At 39.3% G+C, this 23,302-nt stretch overlaps 1 protein-coding gene across 1 annotated transcript in view; it reads left to right on the top strand.

The window, feature by feature from the left end:
• The first annotated feature begins 288 nt into the window (after window positions 1-288).
• LOC124261148 (uncharacterized protein DDB_G0290587-like) overlaps window positions 289-23,302 on the top strand; it is a 34,114-nt gene continuing 11,100 nt past the window's right edge. Inside the window, exons 1-2 of the mRNA XM_046695473.1 lie at window positions 289-502; window positions 20,470-20,767. Coding sequence (XP_046551429.1) covers window positions 20,720-20,767 — 48 coding nt within the window. The 5' untranslated portion in view covers window positions 289-502; window positions 20,470-20,719. The remainder of the gene's footprint in view (window positions 503-20,469; window positions 20,768-23,302) is intronic.

Raw genomic sequence — 23,302 nt, forward strand, 5'->3', positions numbered from 1 at the left:
TCTGGTGTCCTGCTAGGGTCGGTGAGTGTGTGTGGCGTATAACTGTCAGCACGTGCTTTGCAATACCCCGAGTTCATACGCGTCACTATTTATAACTATACAATAATTATTCATGGCTTTTATAGACATATTCAGTATCCAACATGAAGTCCAAGACTTATTCTACCTTCCTTGATTGATAGCTCACTAATGACGCCTACAGTATAAACAGTATAAACAACGCCGCGAGTAAATACCTGTTCAGCCGACCTTGAAGGCAAAACGGGCTTGCAAATAACTCACAAGCCCTCGCTGGGTACAACGTCAAGCGGCTCGGCATAATATGTACCTAGACAGACACGGCTGGTGATTCTCGAACAATAAGAATGTGCCCCACCCGAGAAACCTGAGCATTGTCACGAATATCCATTCAGGGAAGGGTTTTTAGGGCATGACTTCATTCGCACCGGCAACAGTCGGGTAGCCGGACGATCCGTAATTGCGGGAACAGTTTCGACGCCAGGTGAGACATAAGTTCATGTCGATTGTTACTCTGTAGGGTAGACTCTTCGTTACATAGCTAGTGTTCGGGTAGATCTGTAGGTCATGTTCGGGGCAAATTTGAATGTGCGCTTTTCCGCTGTAACAATGTCATTTGGGTCTGTGTTAAGGGTAGCTGGTATTTCCGTGTAAACGACGGGTGCTGCTTTGTGTGAAATTGCCAGAGTAAGATTCATACGTTTACGAACATATTTATATCAACCCGGCTAGGCTAAGGGACCCATTTATTGCGCAACAAATTCGGTTCGTTCTGTGAAGTCGGTGACGTACATTCCCGTGTAAACATCGGGTGCGCGAATGTGAGAGATTGTGATACGCTATAACAATTCGGAAAGGAATTCGAAACGATTCTAGAATGAATATATCATTTCGTTCCATCTGATCGATAACGGGTACTGGGGTGTCTATATGTGTGAGGGATTGAGATCCTGTGAACGTCACCGTGTGGTGGTAGAATATTAATATTTCATACATCTATTTTGAGACGCAGACCTGTGACGTTCAGTTTGTAATAGAAGACGAACGCTTAAGTACGCATGCAACATCCAACGCTAACCTACAGGTTTCGGTAGACATCTAAAGGCGTGACTGTTAACTACGTGATATTTGTACACTGAATCAAAACCGTTGTGCTTCAAGAGCTTTCTCGTATGTAATATACAGACATATTGTAAACTCCACTTGAAGACAGAATTCGTTGTTTACACAACCTAGTGGCAATCGGTGGCTTTTGAGCGCCTAAAGAGAAGTTTATTTCAATTCAATATAGTCGGTAACACCAGGCAGTAGAGCCGAGGCAACTCAGTTACTCAAAACCCAGCACTCCCCACCTAGGAGCCCATCTTATATTAAGTCCCACGTTGAAAAGAATATGGTGTATATTACCATCCTATGAGTCACAATTGGCAGTAAAGTCTGTCCGCGTTGTGCCATTTGTTTGGTGGAATCAATAACATACACGGATGAAATAAACGTCAGTAATAAACAAACTACACCAAACATTCACAGCCTAAATTAAACTGACTTGATTCTATGACAAGAATTTAGAACAGTATATTTATTGGTGGTTGACGATTTCATTTATTCGTGAGAACTTGCATATGCAATGTTTAAGTTCGACCTTGCAAGATATTGATTTTCATGATGGATTGATATTCCCCAGTTTATTAAGTAAACAGTTAGCCATTTTGTAAATATTCCAGCAACCAATCACAAGCCTCAGCTAAATGTGATAAACGTGTCAGGAATCTTACTAACATTACCTAAAGGAGATTGACAATTTTTTTAATTCGAAATCGTTAATCTGTAAACGACAGCACGTATGCGTGTCTTAAAAGGCAAAAGCAGTTATATAGGTAAGGACATATTTAACCAATAGTAAAAATTTACAAGAGACACAATTGCAAAATTAATAGATTTTGTGAAAACTGTGTAAAATGAAAATTGATGCTGCTATTAGTTCCTTATGTATTTCCGTGAAAGTTTCTTGTTTACATTTAATGTGATGCTAATATGGTTTCCTCGGAGAACTGGAACAACTATAACTACCTTCAGGTTTTGTTTCATGTAGTTTCCATTCTGTTTGGGTTTTAAGGAAAAATTGAAAATATTACTGTCAACGAAAACGTATTCATATCAAAAGAGTACATATATACATATTTATATGTTGCACGATTGATAGCTAGGAGTAAATCTCATATCTCTCTCTCAAAACGAAAAAAAGGATTCAAATCAGGATATATATATATTATGTAAGTAGTAATTCTATTGCCAACTGCTGTGACATATTATTGCCATTGTACAGTTGTTTTGTTGACTCTTAAAATATAAAATACGCTGTACATGCATCTTCAATTGTGTATATAGTTTAACGTAACATCTAAAAATAGGTTTATAATCGCGTATAAATGGTGCATGAGTCAGACTAAATATATAGCATACATGCATTATGCATTGAAAATCTTTTACCTCAGACAAAATCCACATTTGGATCATTGATATTCGTTTCCAACGACTTTTTTGTCGACGAAATATAAAAAAGTATTTTGCTTTTCTAATAACAAGCCATAGATTGTAATAACCTTTGGATCGTTGAGTGTCCGTGGCGTCTCAAGAGGCGGCTTTTGATTCCAGTAGTGTATGAAAAAATTAAGATCTACCCAAAACAAAATTTTACAAAATCAAAATTAAAGGCGAACACTTTCTGCGGTGATAATTTACATCTAAATGTCTATGTTAGTAATGAACTTCTATTTATCAGATGATTTCGCACTGATTCAAGTCATAGATGATATAAATGGGTTTTTTATGAAAGTGTGCGTTTTCAAGTTCTATTAGTCAATCATTCAGTATGGTATACAATGGATCCTGTCTAAGATGCAGAAATTCTGCTCAACTCCACACAATGATAGTAATAACGACAACGATAATGATGGTGATGGGATGGTGATGGGATGGTGATTGTGATTCACCAAATCCACACCCTAAAACTGGCTCAAACGTTACATTTTACTATTACTAAGGTATATAGATAAGAGTGCGTGCCCTCGATGTTCATTCTCAACTCCCTGGGGAGAATACAAAAAGTGATTGTCAGCATGAACCATAGTGCACAAACACATACGGTTAATGTAAATGGTGAATTGTCGTTAAACACGAAACGCGGATTCTACAGTAATCATAGTGTGAACACAACTCGCCGGTCCTTGGTAGGCTCAGAATGTCTTTACGACCAGATGCCCTAACAACATACATCTTAACAATCGTTAAGCACCATGCTCCATTTGCTAAAGCCTGTTTATAGTCTATTGATTTTTTAATCGATTACCTTCCAGCTGCCACTTGCGGTATAGAGGGGATGTGTGCAACCGACACATTTTCTTAGCGTTATAAAGGAGTAACTGAATATGCACTCACATGCCATTTGATCTTAGCTATGCAAATATCGTTTGTTTGCCCATTAATTTTAATAGCTCTACATGTGTGTTATTACCTGATATTGGCTCATGTGAATTTCTGTTGGAGTCATTGTGTCCACCCTGTTATGTTACAGGAATGGCAGATTTCTTACGTATTGAGGTTAAGGCTAAATGCCGTTTGTCACTAATGTACGACGTGACAGCAAATTATGAGATGAAACGTTAAAATTAATATGTACACTGTGCGTATGCATGTATACTATACTGGACAAAATAAGTTAGAGATATTGGTATTTTTATGATTGATATTTTATCAGAGTGTCAATAAATAAATAGATCATTATTCATAATTTCAAAATTTACATATATCCCTAACTATTTTTGTCCAGTATACTAATTGGCACTGTGATGCGAATGGTATTATTAATTCCTTTTATGTGCCGGAGAACCGCGTTGATTTTTTTAAAAGTTTAAAGTTACGTTTTAATAAATGAATAACAGACAACTTATTTTTAGGTTACAGTGTCTTGTGTGACCTATCGAGTTTCATGTTATTAAATTCATTCTAGGCATATAGATTTAGCAGTTTAATCAGCGATAGTCATGGCCTGAGATGAGGTACTGCACCAGTTTAGAGTAGCCTAGTGGTTGAAGTGTTTGCTCATGTCAATGGCCCTGGATCGACTCCCTACAAGTGTGTTAACGCCTTTTTTCGGGGGTCGCTCGGGGTGGTATTGCTGGAATATTAACACAAAACTCACTCACTCAGGAGTATGTTATATAACAAATAATAATGTTCAATGGACATATCTTCAAATATTTGAGTATTCTTTAATCACTTTCTTTATAACCCAAATACAGTCAAAAACCTACCTAAATACTTCGAGATATCTGAAGTTCGTCACAACCGGAAAATGATGACTAAATAAGGAGTGAATGAGTGAGTTTAGTTTTACGCCGCACTCAGCAATATCCCAGCTATATGGCGGCGGTCTGTAAATAATCGAGTCTGGACCAGACAATCCAGTGATCAACAGCATGAGCATCGATCTGCGCAATTGGGAACCGATGACATGTGTCAACCAAGTCAGCGAAACTGACCACCCGATCCCGTTAGTCGCCTCTTACGACAAGCATAGTCGCCATTTATGGCAAGCACATGGGTTGCTGAAGACCTATTCTATCCCGGATCTTCACGGGTCGACTAAATAAGGAATACACATGGACCAAGCCTTACTCTCACTTCGCTTCCTCTGTTGGTAAGGTGAAATATGAGAGGGCGAATTCTTCATGGTTTACCTAATACACGGAAAAAACATGATATCCTGTCGTAAAACGTGAGTGAGTGGTTTGGGATTTTCTCCGCGTTTAGCAATATTCCAGCAATATCACGACAGGGAACACCAGAAATGGGCTTCACGCATTGTACTCATGTGGGGAATCGAACCCGGGTCTTCTGCGTGACGAGCTAACGCTTTAACCGCTCGGCTACCCCACCGTCCTTGTTGTAAACAAAATAAGGTGTCGCGCAATACTCCAGCTCTTACAATTATTCTGAGGTGAAAACCGACATATAATATCCATTTCTGAGATTCTTGGGGCAATATGAGGATTAGCTTGCTAATTGTAGTCACTTAAACACAATACACTTTATTTTGATTAGTCAGTGTCACAACGCCCCATGTACCAACAACCATCATCACCCCCATTTTAGTAATCACAGAGCATGTAAATATTAAACCTTTAACAAGGGGTATTTATTGAAATTAAAAGGGAATAACGTAACACACCAGGGACTATGTCTTCTTGTAATGCATCTGAACTCATAGATTGGATTGTAGTTTGAATATGCTTCAATTGACGAACGCGATAATTGTTGTAAAGAATGCGATAATTGTTGTAAAGAATGCGATAATTGTTGTAAAGAATGCGATAATTGTTGTAAAGAATGCGATAATTGTTGTAAAGAATGCGATAATTGTTGTAAAGAATGCGATAATTGTTGTAAAGAATGCGATAATTGTTGTAAAGAATGCGATAATTGTTGTAAAGAATGCGATAATTGTTGTAAAGAATGCGATAATTGTTGTAAAGAATGCGATAATTGTTGTAAAGAATACGATAATTGTTGTAAAGAATGCGATAATTGTTGTAAAGAATGCGATAATTGTTGTAAAGAATGCGATAATTGTTGTAAAGAATGCGATAATTGTTGTAAAGAATGCGATAATTGTTGTAAAGAATGCGATAATTGTTGTAAAGAATACGTATAATACGCATATAGCGAATGTGAGGACTAAAGGACAGACTACACACAATACTTGTTTACGTAGAGAAATATGAAAGATGTCTTTAAAGACATGCATGTCGTATAAAAGATTCACTGAAGCGCACAGTCTCTCTTATATCGATTCATTATTAGAAAATGATATTATATGCTTGTTTATATCGGTGAAGGTCCCAAGTCTCTCCCTTTCATGTCGCGATAAAGTACACTTAGTACTCACGAGGTTGTGGTCAACTGTGGGCGACTAGAATCGCCTGAGGACGTATCCAATGACCTTTAAACCTGTCAGTATGCACACCTCTTGACAAGGCAGGGTGTTGCTTTTAACATGTCAGAAACAAACCAGATAACATCGCGACCAAAAGGTGAAAAGTTGAAATGACCGGTTTCATGTCTCGAAGGTGTGTCCTATAAGACTGCCCTTGACGTAACAAATCTCATGACTGAGTATAAATAACTTTGGAACACTATCGGGGGATGTGTATTTTGGATAGTAGTGTATTTATCTATATCATGACCTTGGTTGTAGAAAGGTTGTGTTTGTAAATTCTTTTAGTCTGACAAGTCATCACAGGCTTCTAAATAAATCCGGGAAGTCTGACCCAGACTCCATACCAGAAGGTCGCTGCTGTCGAGATACAACGCCGACATCGGTGTGAGGCTAACAGGTCACGTCTATTTCGGATGATCACACGTGAGATTTATCTGCTTCATCAGCGACGACAAACATTACATGACGTGCACTTTCTTTAACATCACCACGTTTGCGACCAATTCCTCATTCTTGATTGATGACGTTTTAATCGTGTCGGAACATAATGAATAAAATTGTGAGTGTGTGAATTTAGTTTTACGCGCTTTTAGCAATATCCCCGCAATATCACGGCGGGGGACACCAGAAATGGGCTTCACACTGTACCCATGTTAGGAATCGAACCCTTTTCTTCGGCGTGACGAGCGAACGCTTCAACCACTGGGCTTCCCCATCGCCCCTATGAAATATATGCTGAACACAAATACTTAGGAATTATGAAATATGTTTAGATACAGTACACATTCGAAAAACTATCGTCAAAAATAGTTGATCCCTTTATATTTATCTTCCGTGGACATGTACGATCAATAATAGAACATTTGTATTGTTCCGGATGTTAAACCTGAATAGATATGACGTCATTATTAAGTTATTGCTGTATCGTTTTTCGACAGTTTTGGAGCACTTCATAAAATTAATATATTCTTGCAAAAACCAGAACTGTTCATCTTATTCCGTAATTCCCCAAACATGTTTTTGTTGTGAAATGTGATCTTTAGAAATCGAAGAAGTAATCTCAAAGGCAGGCAGTTATGTTTGATTCTGTTGTCTGCCATGTCTGCACAATGCATTCGTCAGAGAGAAAGACAATTCCACAGATTTTCGAGATTAGAAATCTTCCTTTTTTTCAATAAAAAGTGAAAAAAGATTAACATTTCTTTGAATGAGATGATTTTTATTAAGAAGTACATATCAATTGCAAGTAACTTTTTGTAGGCAGGTGTTAAGCCCATTTTCGATGTCACCACTATAATATCTGCTGTGTTGTGAAAACTCACTCACTCCTATTGCTAAATACTTAGCAGTCAGTCCCGTTTTGTTTCAACCTTACCATTGACCCGCAGAATGTTCCAATTAATTATTAGCAATATATCGTTATTTACGGGGCAGTGTGTACTTGTAACTATCTTGTACAACAATGCATTTTAGTCTCAGGGGTCATGAGTCTGATGTTTTTCTCCATGGAATTCATGAAGGGTGTGTGCTCTTTAGAGCCATGTTTGCCTGATCACTGATCCGGAAATCAACATTGATCGATCTGATCCATGGGGAAAACATGTTAACAATACAGAGATATCGGTCAGAAATCAATCATCATTCATCGACACATGCCGGTCAATACATCCTTAATTATCGACGGAATCGTCCGATACCCCCGGGAATCAATCAGTGACACTTTAAAGTCATGTTTGGTAACTGATTAATCCTATTGATCGTCCAGCTGGGGTTTATATGTCCGTGTATTCATCGTTCCGCCCTGGAATACGGGTTTTTGTATAAACCGTTCAGTCATTTGCTGGACGGTCTGATTCATGTTTTTAGATTAACCTGAAGCTGTAGCAATGCAAAACAGTGAATATAGAGTGAGTTTGGTTGTAAGGTTACATTAAGCGTAATTTCAACAACATTTACACAGTGGTGAGAAGGGGAAATAGATTTCACGTAATGTGTTCGTACCCATGTAGGGAATCGAACCCGGCGTTCAGTGAGTCGAGCGAACGCTTTACTATGAGAACTGGAAATAATATTGCTATCAAATTAGGTATAGCAAGAGATATCATGGTTAACTGCTAAAGGAATGGTATATCATGAGATTATATCATGGTTAACTACTAAAGGAGTGGTATATCATGAGATTATGTCGTTAACTACTAAAGGATGAGTATATCATGAGATTATATCATGGTTAACTGCTAAAGGAGTGGTATATCATGATATTATATCATGGTTAACTGTTAAAGGAGTGGTATATCATGAGATTATATCATGGTTAACTACTAATGGATGAGTATATCATGAGATTATATCATGGTTAACTACTAAAGGAGTGGTATATCATGAGATTATATCATGGTTAACTGCTAAAGGAGTGGTATATCATGAGATTATATCATGGTTAACTGTTAAAGGAGTGGTATATCATGAGATTATATCATGGTTAACTGTTAAAGGAGTGGTATATCATGAGATTATATCATGGTTAACTGCTAAAGATTATATCATGGTTAACTGCTAAAGGAGTGTTATATCATGAGATTATATCATGGTTAACTGCTAAAGGAGTGGTATATCATGAGATTATATCATGGTTAACTGTTAAAGGAGTGGTATATCATGAGATTATATCATGGTTAACTACTAAAGGATGAGTATATCATGAGATTATATCATGGTTAACTGCTAAAGGAATGGTATATCATGAGATTATATCATGGTTAATTGCTAAAGGAATGGTATATCATGAGATTGTATCATGGTTAACTGCTAAAGGAATGGTATATCATGAGATTGTATCATGGTTAACTGCTAAAGGAATGGTATATCATGAGATTGTATCATGGTTAACTGCTAAAGTAATGGTATATCACGAGATTACACCATGGTTAACTGCTAAAGGATGGGTATGGTATATCAAGGAATTATATCATGGTTAAGTGATATGTGTGGGTATAGCAAGAGATTTTAAGATGTTTAACTGATTAGGGAAGATTATATTGTGGACAACTGATGAGAGTATATGCTGTAAGATGGGTACATATAAAGATTTTACCATGTTTATCTGCTAATGGTATATCAAGATATTGTGTCACGGTTACTTGCTAAGGATGAGTATATCCAAAGTTTATACCACGGTTATTTACAGGGAAATGATTTAATCATCCAAAACTCTATTCCACTTGAGATACTGCTTGTGTGAGATCAAACGATATCTCCTAGTAGAGTATGTACAACTCGCTGACGTCATCAATTACAAGACTCACAATGTTACGATGTCAAAACCCTGATGACGTCACAATGCTATGGCATCGTTGCACTGCAAGTCTAATGACAGTAACGTGTTCAGAGATATACTATTTTCATTGAAAACTGATTGATTTTGATGATAAATAGAATCTGAAGCCTCTGATATTTATAACTTTATCAACTCATGTTGATATGATTGATATCAGTAGACACTTGGGTGAGATTTATATAGCAAGGTATTATCATAGTTTGCAGTTAGGAGTTTTGGATATAGATAGATTATGCCATGGTTATAATGGGGTGCTTTGCCATGGTATACTGTTGGGAGGTTGGGTAGATCAAGAATGGATATACAGTGGTTTACAGTCAGGACATTTGGTATGTCAAGGACGGATATACTATGGTTTACAGTTGGGAAGTTTGGTATATCAAGAACATACATACACCAGGAGAAATATTTTCAAATCTAAATAAAATGGTAATGATCGGGCGCTTTGTGGGTGAGTAGATTCTGTACGACCCGTTTCGAGAAACAATGAAGAGCAGCCACATTATCTCTATTAAGGCTTTCCGAATTTCTCTCTTGTGAAGATTCGAATCCGAGGCGAGTTAACCCACATTAACCGTTGTGCTACATCCCATTCCCTCACTCACCCATAAATCCCTTCGGTTATGAATCTCCTCATGCATAGGTTTATTTTTAATATTCACATGAAACGCGAAGTTTTTGCATGATTAACTTAGAACCCCAAAAGAAAATTCCATGGCAGAATCCAGCTGTAAACTGGCCTAATAGACGGGTGATTTGAGAATGCTACAGACTAGTGGTCAGACTCGCCTTACAGTCTGTGCCTAGTACACACATTCACGGGTCACATCACTGAATAAGCAACAACTGATGTTGTTTGGCACACAAAAGATAGGTTTGTAACTTGAGATTCACGTTCCTGCTCTAAATCCGTTAAAAGGATGCATTCAGTCGGAACAACTCGGCAGTTTCCGTGGCGACGGAGACCTAGGTTTACTGACCTACTTCGGCCATTATTTCGTCCCTACCCAGATATAATCCCTCCCCTGATGTGACAAAGCACAAACGCTTACTCATGAATTCTCATAGAAAAACAGGTTAGCTTGATCTTTCTTCATATACATTACTGTTTCCATAGTTACGCTATCAGGAATGAATCTAAAGACTAAGTGATCTAGATTTAATTTTTTTTATCTTATATAAATAGTGAAAAAAAAGAGTTTTTATCTGTCTCCTGCTTCTGTTGATGGTTGAAGATGGAGATGAGAAACACATGATGCATACGTAACATTTGTCCACTTTCTAGATGACATTCTGTATTCATAGCTGTCGGTCGTGGGAGCCGTGCCAATTTATACTTGTCAGAGGGGTACACAAAGTCTGTGATTTGGACTACCAGTTGTCCGACTTCCACTTTTGTGGAAGATGTGCTGGCTGAGTGGGTTAGATCGTTCAAGTTGTGTTCTGCCGATTAGGTGAGAGTGGAGTGGAGTCTAATTCCGGATGAGACTCAACGCCCCCCAAAAGTACTAGAATCTGTACTTTGCTCAGAGAGTGTAATCCAAAACATAAAATATGTTACATTTGGCTACTTTCTAAATGGCACTGTGTGTTATTGACAATGCATTAAATTAATGATATTATATGCAAAATATCTACTGTACTTCTGCGCGGTTATATAATCTGATTTGAAACTTTCGAAACTTAACACACAACTGTTGTAATATGTGCTCGTAAAATTCACTAGGTTATTTGTTTTACACAAAATAAGCAACCAGGCTACTCTTTACGAACTGTTGCCGGATTCACTGATATGACATTTAACAGCAGTTATTTCAGTTTTTTAGAAACATGTAAAAGAACTTAAAAACTCGGTATACTTCTTTGCTGTTCATTGCATCTGGCATGCATTGGTTTTCCAAAATAATATCTGTGAATGTACTCGGTCTCTTTAAATGTATTACAAACCGCCGTCATATAGCTAGAATATTGCTGAGTGCGGCGTAAAACTAAACTCACTCTCTTTAAATGCATCATGTACGCATAATGGTAATATGACATAAGTTTTTTAAGTTTAAAATATTACTGATAGCTTTAATTCATTGAAAACGCGAGAGAGAATTTGCTGTAATACATAACTGCTATGTTTGCATAGTGTGGATACCTACATACGAATATAACGCGGTTTGTTTTGGGAATAGACTAATGTTTCGTTTATAACTATAGATCGGGGGATGGTCGAAACTGTGAAACGATACATACACCGGCTATTGATGTTGTACTTAAGGCCTTGTATTACAACTAGGTTGTAGCCATTGCTACAACAATCGACAAGCTTTGACACCTCACCTAATAACGCATCGGTATAAACGTTGACTCAAAACCCTTTTTTCTTATTAAAAAAAAAGAGGAAAAAATAATAATCATATATACAATATACAACCGCTCATATCAAAATCAATAAGAACTTGAAACATTTATTGAAGACACCAGCATGAGGTGTGAGAATCAGAGTGAGTGGGTGAGTTAAGTTTTACGCCGCTTTTAGCAATATTCGGAGGACACGAGGAATGGTCTTCACAAATTGTACCCATGTAGGAAATTGTTTAGTTTTACGCCGCACTCAGCAATATTCCAGCTATATGGTGGCGGTCTGTAAATAAAAGAGTCTGGACCAGACAATCCTGTGATCAACAGCATAAGCATCGATCTACACAATTGGGATACGATGACATGTGTCAACCAAGTCAGCGGGCCTGACCACCCGATCCCGTTAGTCGCCTCTTACGACAAGCATGGGCTACTGAAGATCAATCTAACCCGGATTGTCACGGGTTATTCGCCTTTGGGGTCCATGCTGTTAAATAAGTGTAACCAGTGTCACAGTGTCCGAGGCTGTCAACCATTGTGTTTTCTCGACAAATGCTAAAGAATGGTATGTGGGCAATGGTGTCGTATATCTGTGCGGAAGGCGACACCACACGCCGTGACTGGAACATTTCTTTAGCGTGACGTGATATACTATATATAACCAACGCTTACGTAAATGAGATCCGATCGACTTAATGAGAAAAGGGAAAGTAGATGATGAAAAAAAAAGGTAATTTTAGAGATATATATTTGTGTAATAAATTGTTACTTGGCATGTTGCACTCTTGTGGGAATCAAACCTTTGTCTTAAAGATAACGAGTTAGCGAACTACTGTTTCCTCAAGTACCCTTTATCCCAATTACTATTGTAAACATTCTCAAATACTAATTTCCACTTATGACTGTCACGTTGACTATATTTCAGATCCTAAGTCACCAACCCAAATTATGCAATAAAGAGAGATTCTTTTCACCAAAGTGCGAGTCTTTCTTTCTGAGTAAGTGAGTTTGGTTTTACGCCGCTTAACAATATTCTCGCAATATCACGGCGGGGACACCAGAAATGGGCTTCACACATTGTACCCATGTGGGGAATCGAACCCGGGTCTTCAGTGTCACGAGCGAACGCTTTAACCACCAGGCTACAGCACCGCCCCGAGTCTTTGTTATGTCAAGCAAACTTGGTTTTCTGTGTTTTCACTCAAAAGTTTGTATCCGCTGTTGAGCTGAGTTCTTTCAGGTTACGAAAAATATCGACATTCGTTGGATCTCAGTCCCACAGGTTATCTCCGTTCAGCATTGGGAGGAATCCATCTTGTAACTGGCCCTTGGTTTCAGTCGTTTACGTGACTGTCGCATGATGGTCCAAAGTTGTTGCCAGGGACAGGTTTTCCGCGAAACTGAAAATATGTTAACGCACTTTCTTTTAACCATGACGAAGGCCTCTCTATAGATCGGGCTCCATCGTATACGATCAAAAGAGAGAGTGGGATTGTTTGGTATGCGCGCAATGAAACGTATACCGCCACCCAACCTATGTAGGAATTCCGGATTAGGATAGAGTCAGAGTAACCTGTTTGTGTCGTAAGAAACTTCCGGACGAATTCAGGTGTTTGTGTACCCGACATCCAATCCAAGAAGAACCGGATTAGAACTGATCTTCAGTGAGGTGAGGTGAAATTGGGTTTTACGTCGTGCTTGAGAATATTTCGCTTATATGACGACGTGCATGCATGTGTATGTGTATGTGCGGCTGCTTGTACTAGCCCAGACTTAAGCTAGTCCACTGAGATACCATGCCGCAGTGAAGCATGAATACCCCACTCAGACACATTATACTCGTGACTCCGAGTCGACCAGTCCTTGTTGTACCAATTAATGCCGAGCACCAGGCAGGGACCACTACACCACGGAGGCTGATCTTCAGTAACCCATGCTTGTCGTAAGAGGCGACTAACGGGATCGGGTGGTCAGGCTCGCTGACTTGGTTGACACATGTCATCCTATCCCATCGTAGTTCGATGGCCATACTGTTGATCACAGGATTGTCTGATTCAGAATCGATTGTTTATAGACTGCCGTCATATAGCTGGAATATTGCTGAGTGTAGAGGTGAAAAACAAACAAACGAAATCCACCAGCATCTTCACTTTTCTCACACGAAGCTTTAGATTACAATTTATTTGAGCATTGTATTCCATGATGACATGTTAGCCTAGTGGTTAAAGCGTTGTCTCGTCACGCCGAAGACCCGGGTTCCATTCCCCACATGGATACAATGTGTGGTGCCCATTTCTGGTGTCCCCGCCGTGATATTATGGGAATATGGCAAAAAGCGGCGTAAACCTCACCTCACTCACTCATTCACATGTTGATTACGTTATAACTCAAAGTAATAATACTTTATATAATTACAGTGTTAGAGTAGACGTTAATCGATTAATTTGGACATACCACTGTCATACAGCTCGAATGTTACAGAGTGTAAAGTTAACAACAAATATTACGCAACGCAGTGAATTTTTGACGGACATACAGTGCTGGCGGTATTAGCTTTCCGGTATGCGTCGGTGTCAGAATAACATGTGGGAGACATTCCGTTGATAGCGAAAGACTATTTGTGCTTTTGATAAAATTGCATATCGATGTTAAAGAATGCGACAAACACAGGTTTTGTTTTTGCATGGAAATAAGTTTTGGGAACTTTTTATAATTCACTGGTCATGACCCAGCGTTTATTTTGTAAAATCCAAGGTCAAGGCAAGGACGGTTTCATGTGGCGAACTACGGCGGGATCGGATAGCGTAATGACAATGATATTTTGGCAAAGGAGTCCTACCGAAATCCCATCTGCAGGTATTGACAGGAAGCCAGTCGGTCAGAGATCCAGGCACTTAAATGTTTCGTTTGAGGACACTAAAATAACACCCGGTATATCTGTTGTAAGGACAACCCCACAGATCGATCTTGTGAACATACTTGTGTCGTGTTATCCTTGGCTTGAAACCACTCCCCGTTTCTGTATTAGAGATTTATTTTGTACTTTACTAAAAATATGTACTTTACTAAGAAAGTGTAATCTCAAATATAACACATATTACATTTAACAATTGTTTAGATAAGCATTTACTAAAAGAAAACATTTTATAACGGAAGGTAAATTTAAAGAAATCTGTTAATTTCTTTGTCAGGAAAACAATAGTTTGTGTATCATAGATTTGAAGAATGTATGCGTTGTGCATATTTTATGTACGCCATGAAACAGATTCAAGTTCAAGGAATGTCGGTTGAGTGAGTGAGTGAGTGAGTGAAAGATGAGGAAAGCCCACCGTGATGCAGATCGTAGGCTCCCACTATTAAAGAATTCTGGTACGCCTAAGGGAAGCAACTCGGTACTGATGATCCGTCCTACTAATGTAGTCTGATAGACAACAACGTTCAGTGATAGGTCCACCCCATCCAGGGCGGGGGTAGCCTAGTGGTTAAAGCGTTTGCTCGTCACGCCGGTTGGAATATTGCTAAAAGCGGCGTAAAACCATACTCACTCACTCCACACCATCTTCATGTACACCTTTTGGGCTACGTGAAATTGATTAAGTTCTAGCCTACCATCTGGGTTTGTTTCTAGACTGTTTTTCAACGTCAGTTTATGTTTAGTTTTATGCCGCTTTTAGCAATATTCCAGCAATATCACGACGGGGACCCAAGAAATGGCCTCACACATTGTGTTCCAAGCGTTCGCTCGTCACGCCGAAGATCCAGTTTCGATTCCCCATGGGTACAAGTTGTAAATCCCTTGGTGTAGTGGTTAGAGCGTCCGCCCGGAGCTCGAGTGTCCGCTACATACATGTATATTGCAAAGCGGCGTAAAACCATACTCATTCACTTACTCACTTCCTTTACAACTTCGAATCGATTTCATCATTGCTATATTATGTGAAATACCTGCATTAATGTTATGTTATGGCGAAATATTTCATAAAGAACCATGCCCACTCACATTTAAGATTTCCTGCATACGTACCTCCTCAGTCGCCAGGAATTATGACATTTTTGTTATGGAGTATTTCACATTAGCTCTCCCTCTCAGTCGCCAGCGACATGTTGATTCTCAAGGTGTAGCATTACATACATGTATGTTAATCATAGGGCGTGCAACATTAATCACGTTTTCACATACGAAGCTTCAAAGAGAAGTCTTGTGAAAGCCAGATGATATCAACAGCCTTTAATGAAATACACCAAATAACATTACGGAGTTTGGGTTTAATATCTTCTGGGTACTTTCCTTTCCTTTTCTTTTTTATTTATTTGTTTGTATTTATTTATTTATTTATTTATTTATTTATTTATTTATTTATTTATTTATTTATTTATTCAATTATATTTATTTCATCTTTATTCTATTATATTTATTTCATTTGTTAGTTGGTTGGTTCGTTGGTTTTTGGGAGGTGTATGTGTTGTTGTTTTGCCTGGAAGTGAGTGATTAATTTCATGTGGTTATATAAGCCATGGTTCAGTTAACACTGCAAATGGGAAGAGAGCTCAAGGAGACACAGGCCACAGAACGGGGTGAGTTAGGATTTAACGTTACTGAAGCCGTACAGCAACACGTGAATCGGTTTGAAATAACGATCTGAGCAGCGAGAATGTGTTTGGTTCGCCCCCTCTTTGATCGGTACTTAAGGTATAACATGATGTGACAGAGCTCATACTGCATGAAAGATCATGATACAAGTCGTAGATAACTACGTGTTGATACACCATCGGTCACTATCAAAGATTCGTATTAAAGAATCAAACCCACAGTCCCTGATCCTGTTCTCTAAACCTACCCAACCGTTACCCGTTGAGAAATATATGCTCTGAAATAAAGTTCGGGAACGGGGCGGATACAGCTTATAAAGAAAGGGGAAGGGGAGGGAGTGCACACTTCATTTTCATCCGTTTTCAATGGTCATTTAATAAACTTTCAGGACAAAATGGAGGGTGTGGTGCGCACCCCTTCACCTCACTCTGAATCCGCCTATGGAGAAATTCTTTTTCATTTTACGATAGAAAATAATTGGGATATATATCGGAGTCAAACAATGTTGATATGATAATAATGAATGTTTTGAAAGTACATCGCCACTTGCACTTCCTTATGACCATAGTTGTGTGTACAGTAATCGCTCTTGAAAGATGATTGGTGTATGACGTGAAATTGGCATGTGTTCGATTGTCAAAACAGAACACCGGCTAGAACAAACACTAACAACTGTGTGATGCATGATGATTGTCAAAATTAATGATCTAAAGTGATTTATTGACCTTGAAAACCTTCAAAATCAAGAATCACACCCCATGCACGTGTATAGGTCTACTGCGTTGTGCACGTGCATTCCATGCGTTGTGTTTAGGGGTGGTGATAATGAGAAATGGTGGTACGTTCATAAAAATGTCTGTCTTTGAAACTTTTATTAACGCTTATACTTCCTATTCAAATTGAAAGTTCAGGTTCCCCTACTTTTTTTTTGAAGAGTACATAATACAAAAGTCTTTTAAAAGTTTCATAATTCGACATTGGATTTCGTAAACACATATTGTGTTGCCTTGCGTATCCATTGTCGTTAAGTTTTCATGAGGTAAACGCTGGCCTGAAACCAGAGCGTCCTTACAATACATTTGCTGTCTCACTATGGGAAGGTATTTTTTACACCGGGATGTCGCAAGACTGATTCACTCCATTGTGTTTGTTACGTCATGTGAGACCGAGGAGAAGCCACAGTCACGAGCTCCCATGGATACGGACGACACTTATAATTTAATTCATATGTGACCCACATGCATGCTTGTAATTATATGTTAGAAATATAGGCGTTGATTAAAAAAGTGTTTCATAAAAAAGAGCAGGATTGGGAAACCTCTCAACACAAAATGGCAATGCTAAGGCAGTACTCCGTTTCTTTGACATTGTGTATATGTATGTCAAATTGGCGATGGCGTTTTTTTACATAGCCTTGTATCGCTGTAATAGGTATAATCGTTTACGGCATTTGACGACATTGTATAAGGAAAGGGTTTGTTGTCAAAAATATATATCATTATATATCTGAATATATTCGTGGGTTTTTGTTCTCTACAGTGGACCGGAATGTTTGTCCTGGATTTAGTTCCATGGATGCGACACGCCTTGCACTTGTTTTTTGATAGTTAGCGCAGAAGACTGATTAGAATATGGAGGCGGTGAGGTAGTCTAGTGGTTAAATCCTTCGCTCGTCACGCTGTAGATCCGGGTTCGATTCTTCACACGGGCCTTTTGGTCACGAGGGTCAGTGGGGTAGCCTAAAATGGTGCAATTTAACGACGTCTTATTGACATTATCACAAAACACGTCTGGTCATGTATAAATGTCCTTGTGTCTTTACTTTAAGGACTCACGTTGTTTCTATGCATGTTTTCATAAACAAGCATCAATCTCTCCATTCACCACTGAATCACGTGATTCGCGTTTCTTTTGGAACTGAGTATATAAACATTTCTATTTTCATTATCTGTAACATTCATTCTCCTAATATAACACAGGGTTATGCTGTCCACGTAAACTGTAGAATCGTTTGTCTGTTTCAAATGCTATCATTTTTTAAGTCACAGGTAACTTAAGACCCCTCTCGATAAATGTACACTACTTGTTGGCGAGATAAATTTAGAAACTTATTTTTAAATTCTTAATACTTTTTACATTGTTTCATGACAGACTCAAGTCATTTATACTCGTATGTACGACATATGGGGCGGTGAGGTAGCCTAGTGGTTTAAGCGTGCGCAAATTACGCTGAAGACCCGGGTTCGATTCCCCACATGGGTACAATGTATGAAGCCCGTTTCTGTCTGCGGTTCTCAATACAACCGTCCGGATTACCAAATTGTCCGGGTTAAGGGGGTTTCTGCTGTTGCTGATGTGGAGATTGTTTGTATACATGGCTGTTGTAATGGGATTTCTTCATGGGATTCGAACCATCTTCATGAAAATGTTAGGTGTTTGATTTATCCTGTCATTTAACCATTTGTCTTTCGCTTGATCGTGTTCATCATACCAGCTTCACTTAAAGAGGTTATGGACCGCCTCCGTGGTATAGTGGTTAGAGCGTCCGCCCGGAGAGCGGAAGGTTGCGGGTTCGATCCCTGACCGCGTCATACCAAAAGACGTTAAAATAATGGTACTTGTTGGTCCCTGCCAGGCGCTGGGCATTCATGGGTACAACAAGGACTGGTCGGCTCGGAGTCAGTATAATGTGTCTGAGTGGAGTATTTCTGCTTCACTGCGGCATGGTATCTCAGTGGGCTATAGCTAGCACTATAAAACCAGCTTCAGTCTGGGCTAGTACAAGCAGCCGCACATACACACGCATGCAAGTCGTCATATGAGCGAAATATTCTCAAGCACGACGTTAAACCCAATTTCACCTCACCTCACCTCAGACACTTCTCTTACTGTCTAATTATGCAACATCTTAATCAATGAAATTTTAATGTTTAAACTGAGAAAAAAAAATAAAGCTGGTTATGTGAGAGCGTATGGTACTAGACTGAACAACGCAGCGAAATCGGGGGCTGTGAGTGAGTATGGTTTTACGCCGCTTTTAGCAATATTCCAGCAATATTACGTCGGGGGAACACCAGAAATAGGCTTCACATATTGTACCCATTCGGGGAATCGAACCCGGGCCTTTGGCGTGACGAGCGAACGCTGTAACCTCTAGGCTACCCCACCGCCCCCGTGGACTGAGATGCGATTGGCGGTGTGTCAAGGGACGGCTATCCGCTCTCTTGGGGACCTCTCTACCGGTCACGATCTATAGGCCTATTGCCCTTACTCAGCTGTCATTTTTTGCCACCCGATACCCTATTCGCACGACTTGAAACAAGCAAATGTTTGCGCTCATTATTTTTTCTACCCCGTTTAAATATGCATGAGTAGTTTCCGCGAACTGGCGCTGTTCGCTTTTGTGCTTCGCCATTTTTAGATTAGACATTTTAGTTTCCCATCAGTATGGGACCGTTCATAATTTATGGCTAGGGGTTGGGGGGTGATGATGATATTTTAAGGTGGGGAGGGGGGGAGGTTCACCCATTTTGTTCTGGGGAGGTAGGGGTGTCATAATTTTTTTACGCGTGTACTAGTCGGTGGGCCATTGGTTTTGTACATGACATGCAGGGGGTCAATTACTTTGTACATAAATATTGGTAGGGGGGCATTCACATTTTACATGCTTCTCCTTAAAAATCATCACCCTCCCAAGACATAAATTGTGAACGGTCCCTAAGATATTATTTCTTTGCCGTTTTATTGCTTTAGTTGTTTTTTTCTTTGCCTTCTGTAATGCACCTCTCGTTATGATATGAGTTTCTTTATTTCATTTTCGCATGATCTCAAATGAGATTAGATCATATGTTCATATTTCTCACACGTCAGGCAAGAGTCGCACCAATGCCCGTCTACTTTTCACCACGCAATGTCCGACCCGATAGTCGTGGTAGAGTAAACAGGCCTGTCACTCACGTGAGAAGCGCTCCCCAGGGTGAGTCGTACAAGCACGTGCTGCACGTGCAAGTCGATTTCAGCGCATGCGTATATCGATGTGTTCCTTCCGTTGTCTGCATGAATGTTAAGTTTCAGAAGGGCAATGTGGTTTCAGGGAGTGTCAACCAAACAGTGAATATAGTCAAGTTTATAGCATGGTTGTTGTCAATATTGTACCTGTGTCTGTTTGTGTCTCAGAAACAAGACAACTGGAAGAAAGTCGACCTCATACGAAGCCCTTATTCGGAAGGGTATTACATTTACCCTCTATACGAGAGTAAACGATCGAGCAAGAGATCCCAACGGCGACGACGGGAGAGTTCCGGTCGCGGAGCCAGGATGTCCGGGAAAAGGTACTACACCAGCGAGGACGACGAGTTCCACACTCCAACCAGGGTGCAGCTTGATCGATACGGACGCCACATGTACGACAACCCGAATTTCGTTTATGATGGCAGCCAGAAGCATCGACCATATTATAAGGCTTCCAGTTCAGGTATGGTGTTGACTGTTTGTTTGGTTGTTGTTGTTGTTGTTGTTGTTGTTTGTTTGTGTGTTTGTTTGTTGTTTAACGCTGCACACAGCAACATTCCTGCTACATGTTGTGGGTTTGTAAATAATCGAGTCTGGACCAGTCAATCCAGTGATCAACGTCATGAGTATCAATCTACACAACTGGGTTATGATGTGTCAACCAAGTCAGTGAGTATGGCCACCTGATCCTGTTAGTGGCCTCTTTCGACAACCATGGGTTGCTGGAGACCAATTCTTCACTGTTCTGGTGTTTGTGATGAGAGTAGTGTTATGTATAAAGTGTCATCTCATTGTGAATATTCAGGTGTCATTGTGGAAGTGAGGTGAGGTGAAATTGGGTTTATCGTCGCGCTTGAGAATATTTCGCTCATATGACGACATGCCTGTGTATGTGTATGTGCGGCTGCTTGTACTAGCCCAGACTGAAGCTGGTTTTATAGTGCTAGCCAACTCAGATACCATGCCGCAGTGAAGCATGAATACCCCACTCAGACAAATTATACTGACTCCGAGCCGACCAGTCCTTGTTGTACCCATTAATGCTGAGCGCCAGGCAGGGACCAACAAGTACCATATTTTAACGTCTTTTGGTATGACGCGGTCGGGGATCGAACCCTCGACCTTCTGCTCTAGTGGACTGGGTGGCCACTGGGTGGACGCTCTCACCACTACACCACCACAACTGGTTGCATAACTTATTTGCAACAATTATTTGAATTGAGTTAAGGGTAAGATCTTTCATTTTGTTCTTGTACTGAAATGATATTATATTATACAATGGATCACCTTGTACAATGTATACAACCCATCAAAATTTTAGACTCAAAGCACTCACTATATGTTATGCATATATGTGTGGTTACATCAAAGATGAATTTCTCCACTAACTTGGGGGAACTAACTGCAAACTTTATGTAGATGAATTGCATCAAATTGCTGAAAAGCATGTGCAAATATCGTGCATGTGAACAGCTACGTTGTGGTGTAAAATTGTGTTAAGAATTCTCCAATTTTCACTGTTTCATCATTTATTGATCTCATGACAATAATCATGACAATTACGAATGTGTTTTACAATGCATTGATTAAACAGTAAACAGTACCTTAAACAGTATGGTGTATTTTGCAATATTTAGTTTAGAACAGGTGACTTAAGTAAGTGGCTACATTTACACTAGTGAGTCTAAACTTTTGATGGGTAGTATATCTTTGAGAAATGATTCTGTGCTTGCATTGATTCATGTTGGAAACTTGGCTTAAGGCCAACAGAAAGGTGTTTCCAGTTTTTATACTATTCTATATTTATCATAAAGAAATCACGCTAATTGTGTTTCATGTTTGAAGATTCTTTATCTCAGTATGGTTAACTACAGGAAGCAATTTATGTGAAAATGTATGAAAATATTTACCAGAAACTGGAATTAACATAATATAATTTAATCTTTCAAGGTTTCTGTCAATGACTGTGAGACCCTATGCATTATTGGTTTATATTTGGTCCTCAAACATGGAATCAAATCATTTGCATAAGTATTGACACTGTGCTTCATATGTACATATGCTGAACAACCTTACCTAAAATTATCAGATGTTTAGTCCATACAATGCCTCTTTGGATGGAGGTCTAAAATCCTGAGAGTTGCTTTAGGTGAAACTTGCATTCTTGGAACAATCAAGTGCCATTCCTTTATCTCCTCCATGATATGAAAAGGGGGCGGTGGGGTAGCCTACTGGTTAAAGCGTCTGCTCATCACGAGGAAGAAAAGGGTTCGATTCCCCACAATGGGTACAATTAGACTAACAACTAGTCTCTGAAATGAACATATTTTACTGAAAAAAGTTCATAGTAAAAAAACAAAAATATAATGAAAAGGAGCCCTGAGACTTTCTTCAGCCTGAAGCTGAGGAAATCTAGACTTGCCACATTTTCTAGACTTGTGTGGGCTTTCTTGGATATATTTGCTTCAGGGTCTGTACGAGAGACTATGGGTACAATGTGTGAAGCCCATTTCAGGTGTCCCCTGCAGTGATAATGCTGGAACACTGCTAAAAGCGGTGTAAAACCATACTCACTCACTCACTCTCTCTCTCTCTCTCTCTCTCACTCACTCACTCACTCACTCACTCAAAAGGAAAACCCTAAAACACCAATATACTGTTGATGGGATACCCAACCGGGTTTAGAAGTCTGAGTGAGTGAGTTTAGTTCTATGCTGCTTTTAGCAATATTCCAGTAATATCATAGCGGGGACATTAGAAGTCAGTGTTCAGAATGGACAGGATCTCTAAAACATCCTCCAAATACAGATCTTGATAAGTAGCATGAATTTTGAAACTATCACTTACTCTTCTGCTCTTTTATCATAATGTTGCCAATGGTAACCATCACATAATAAATACTATTTTGTGAATAACTGAAATATATTAACAGCAGGGTTTTACCTTGATTTACAAAATAGGGACCCAGGGGACCCCCATCTATTCACTTTGCTTGTTT

The sequence above is a fragment of the Haliotis rubra genome, unplaced genomic scaffold (genome assembly GCF_003918875.1).
Source record: "Haliotis rubra isolate DU_JTF1 unplaced genomic scaffold, ASM391887v1 Scf79, whole genome shotgun sequence".
In the NCBI taxonomy this organism is placed as follows: domain Eukaryota; kingdom Metazoa; phylum Mollusca; class Gastropoda; order Lepetellida; family Haliotidae; genus Haliotis; species Haliotis rubra.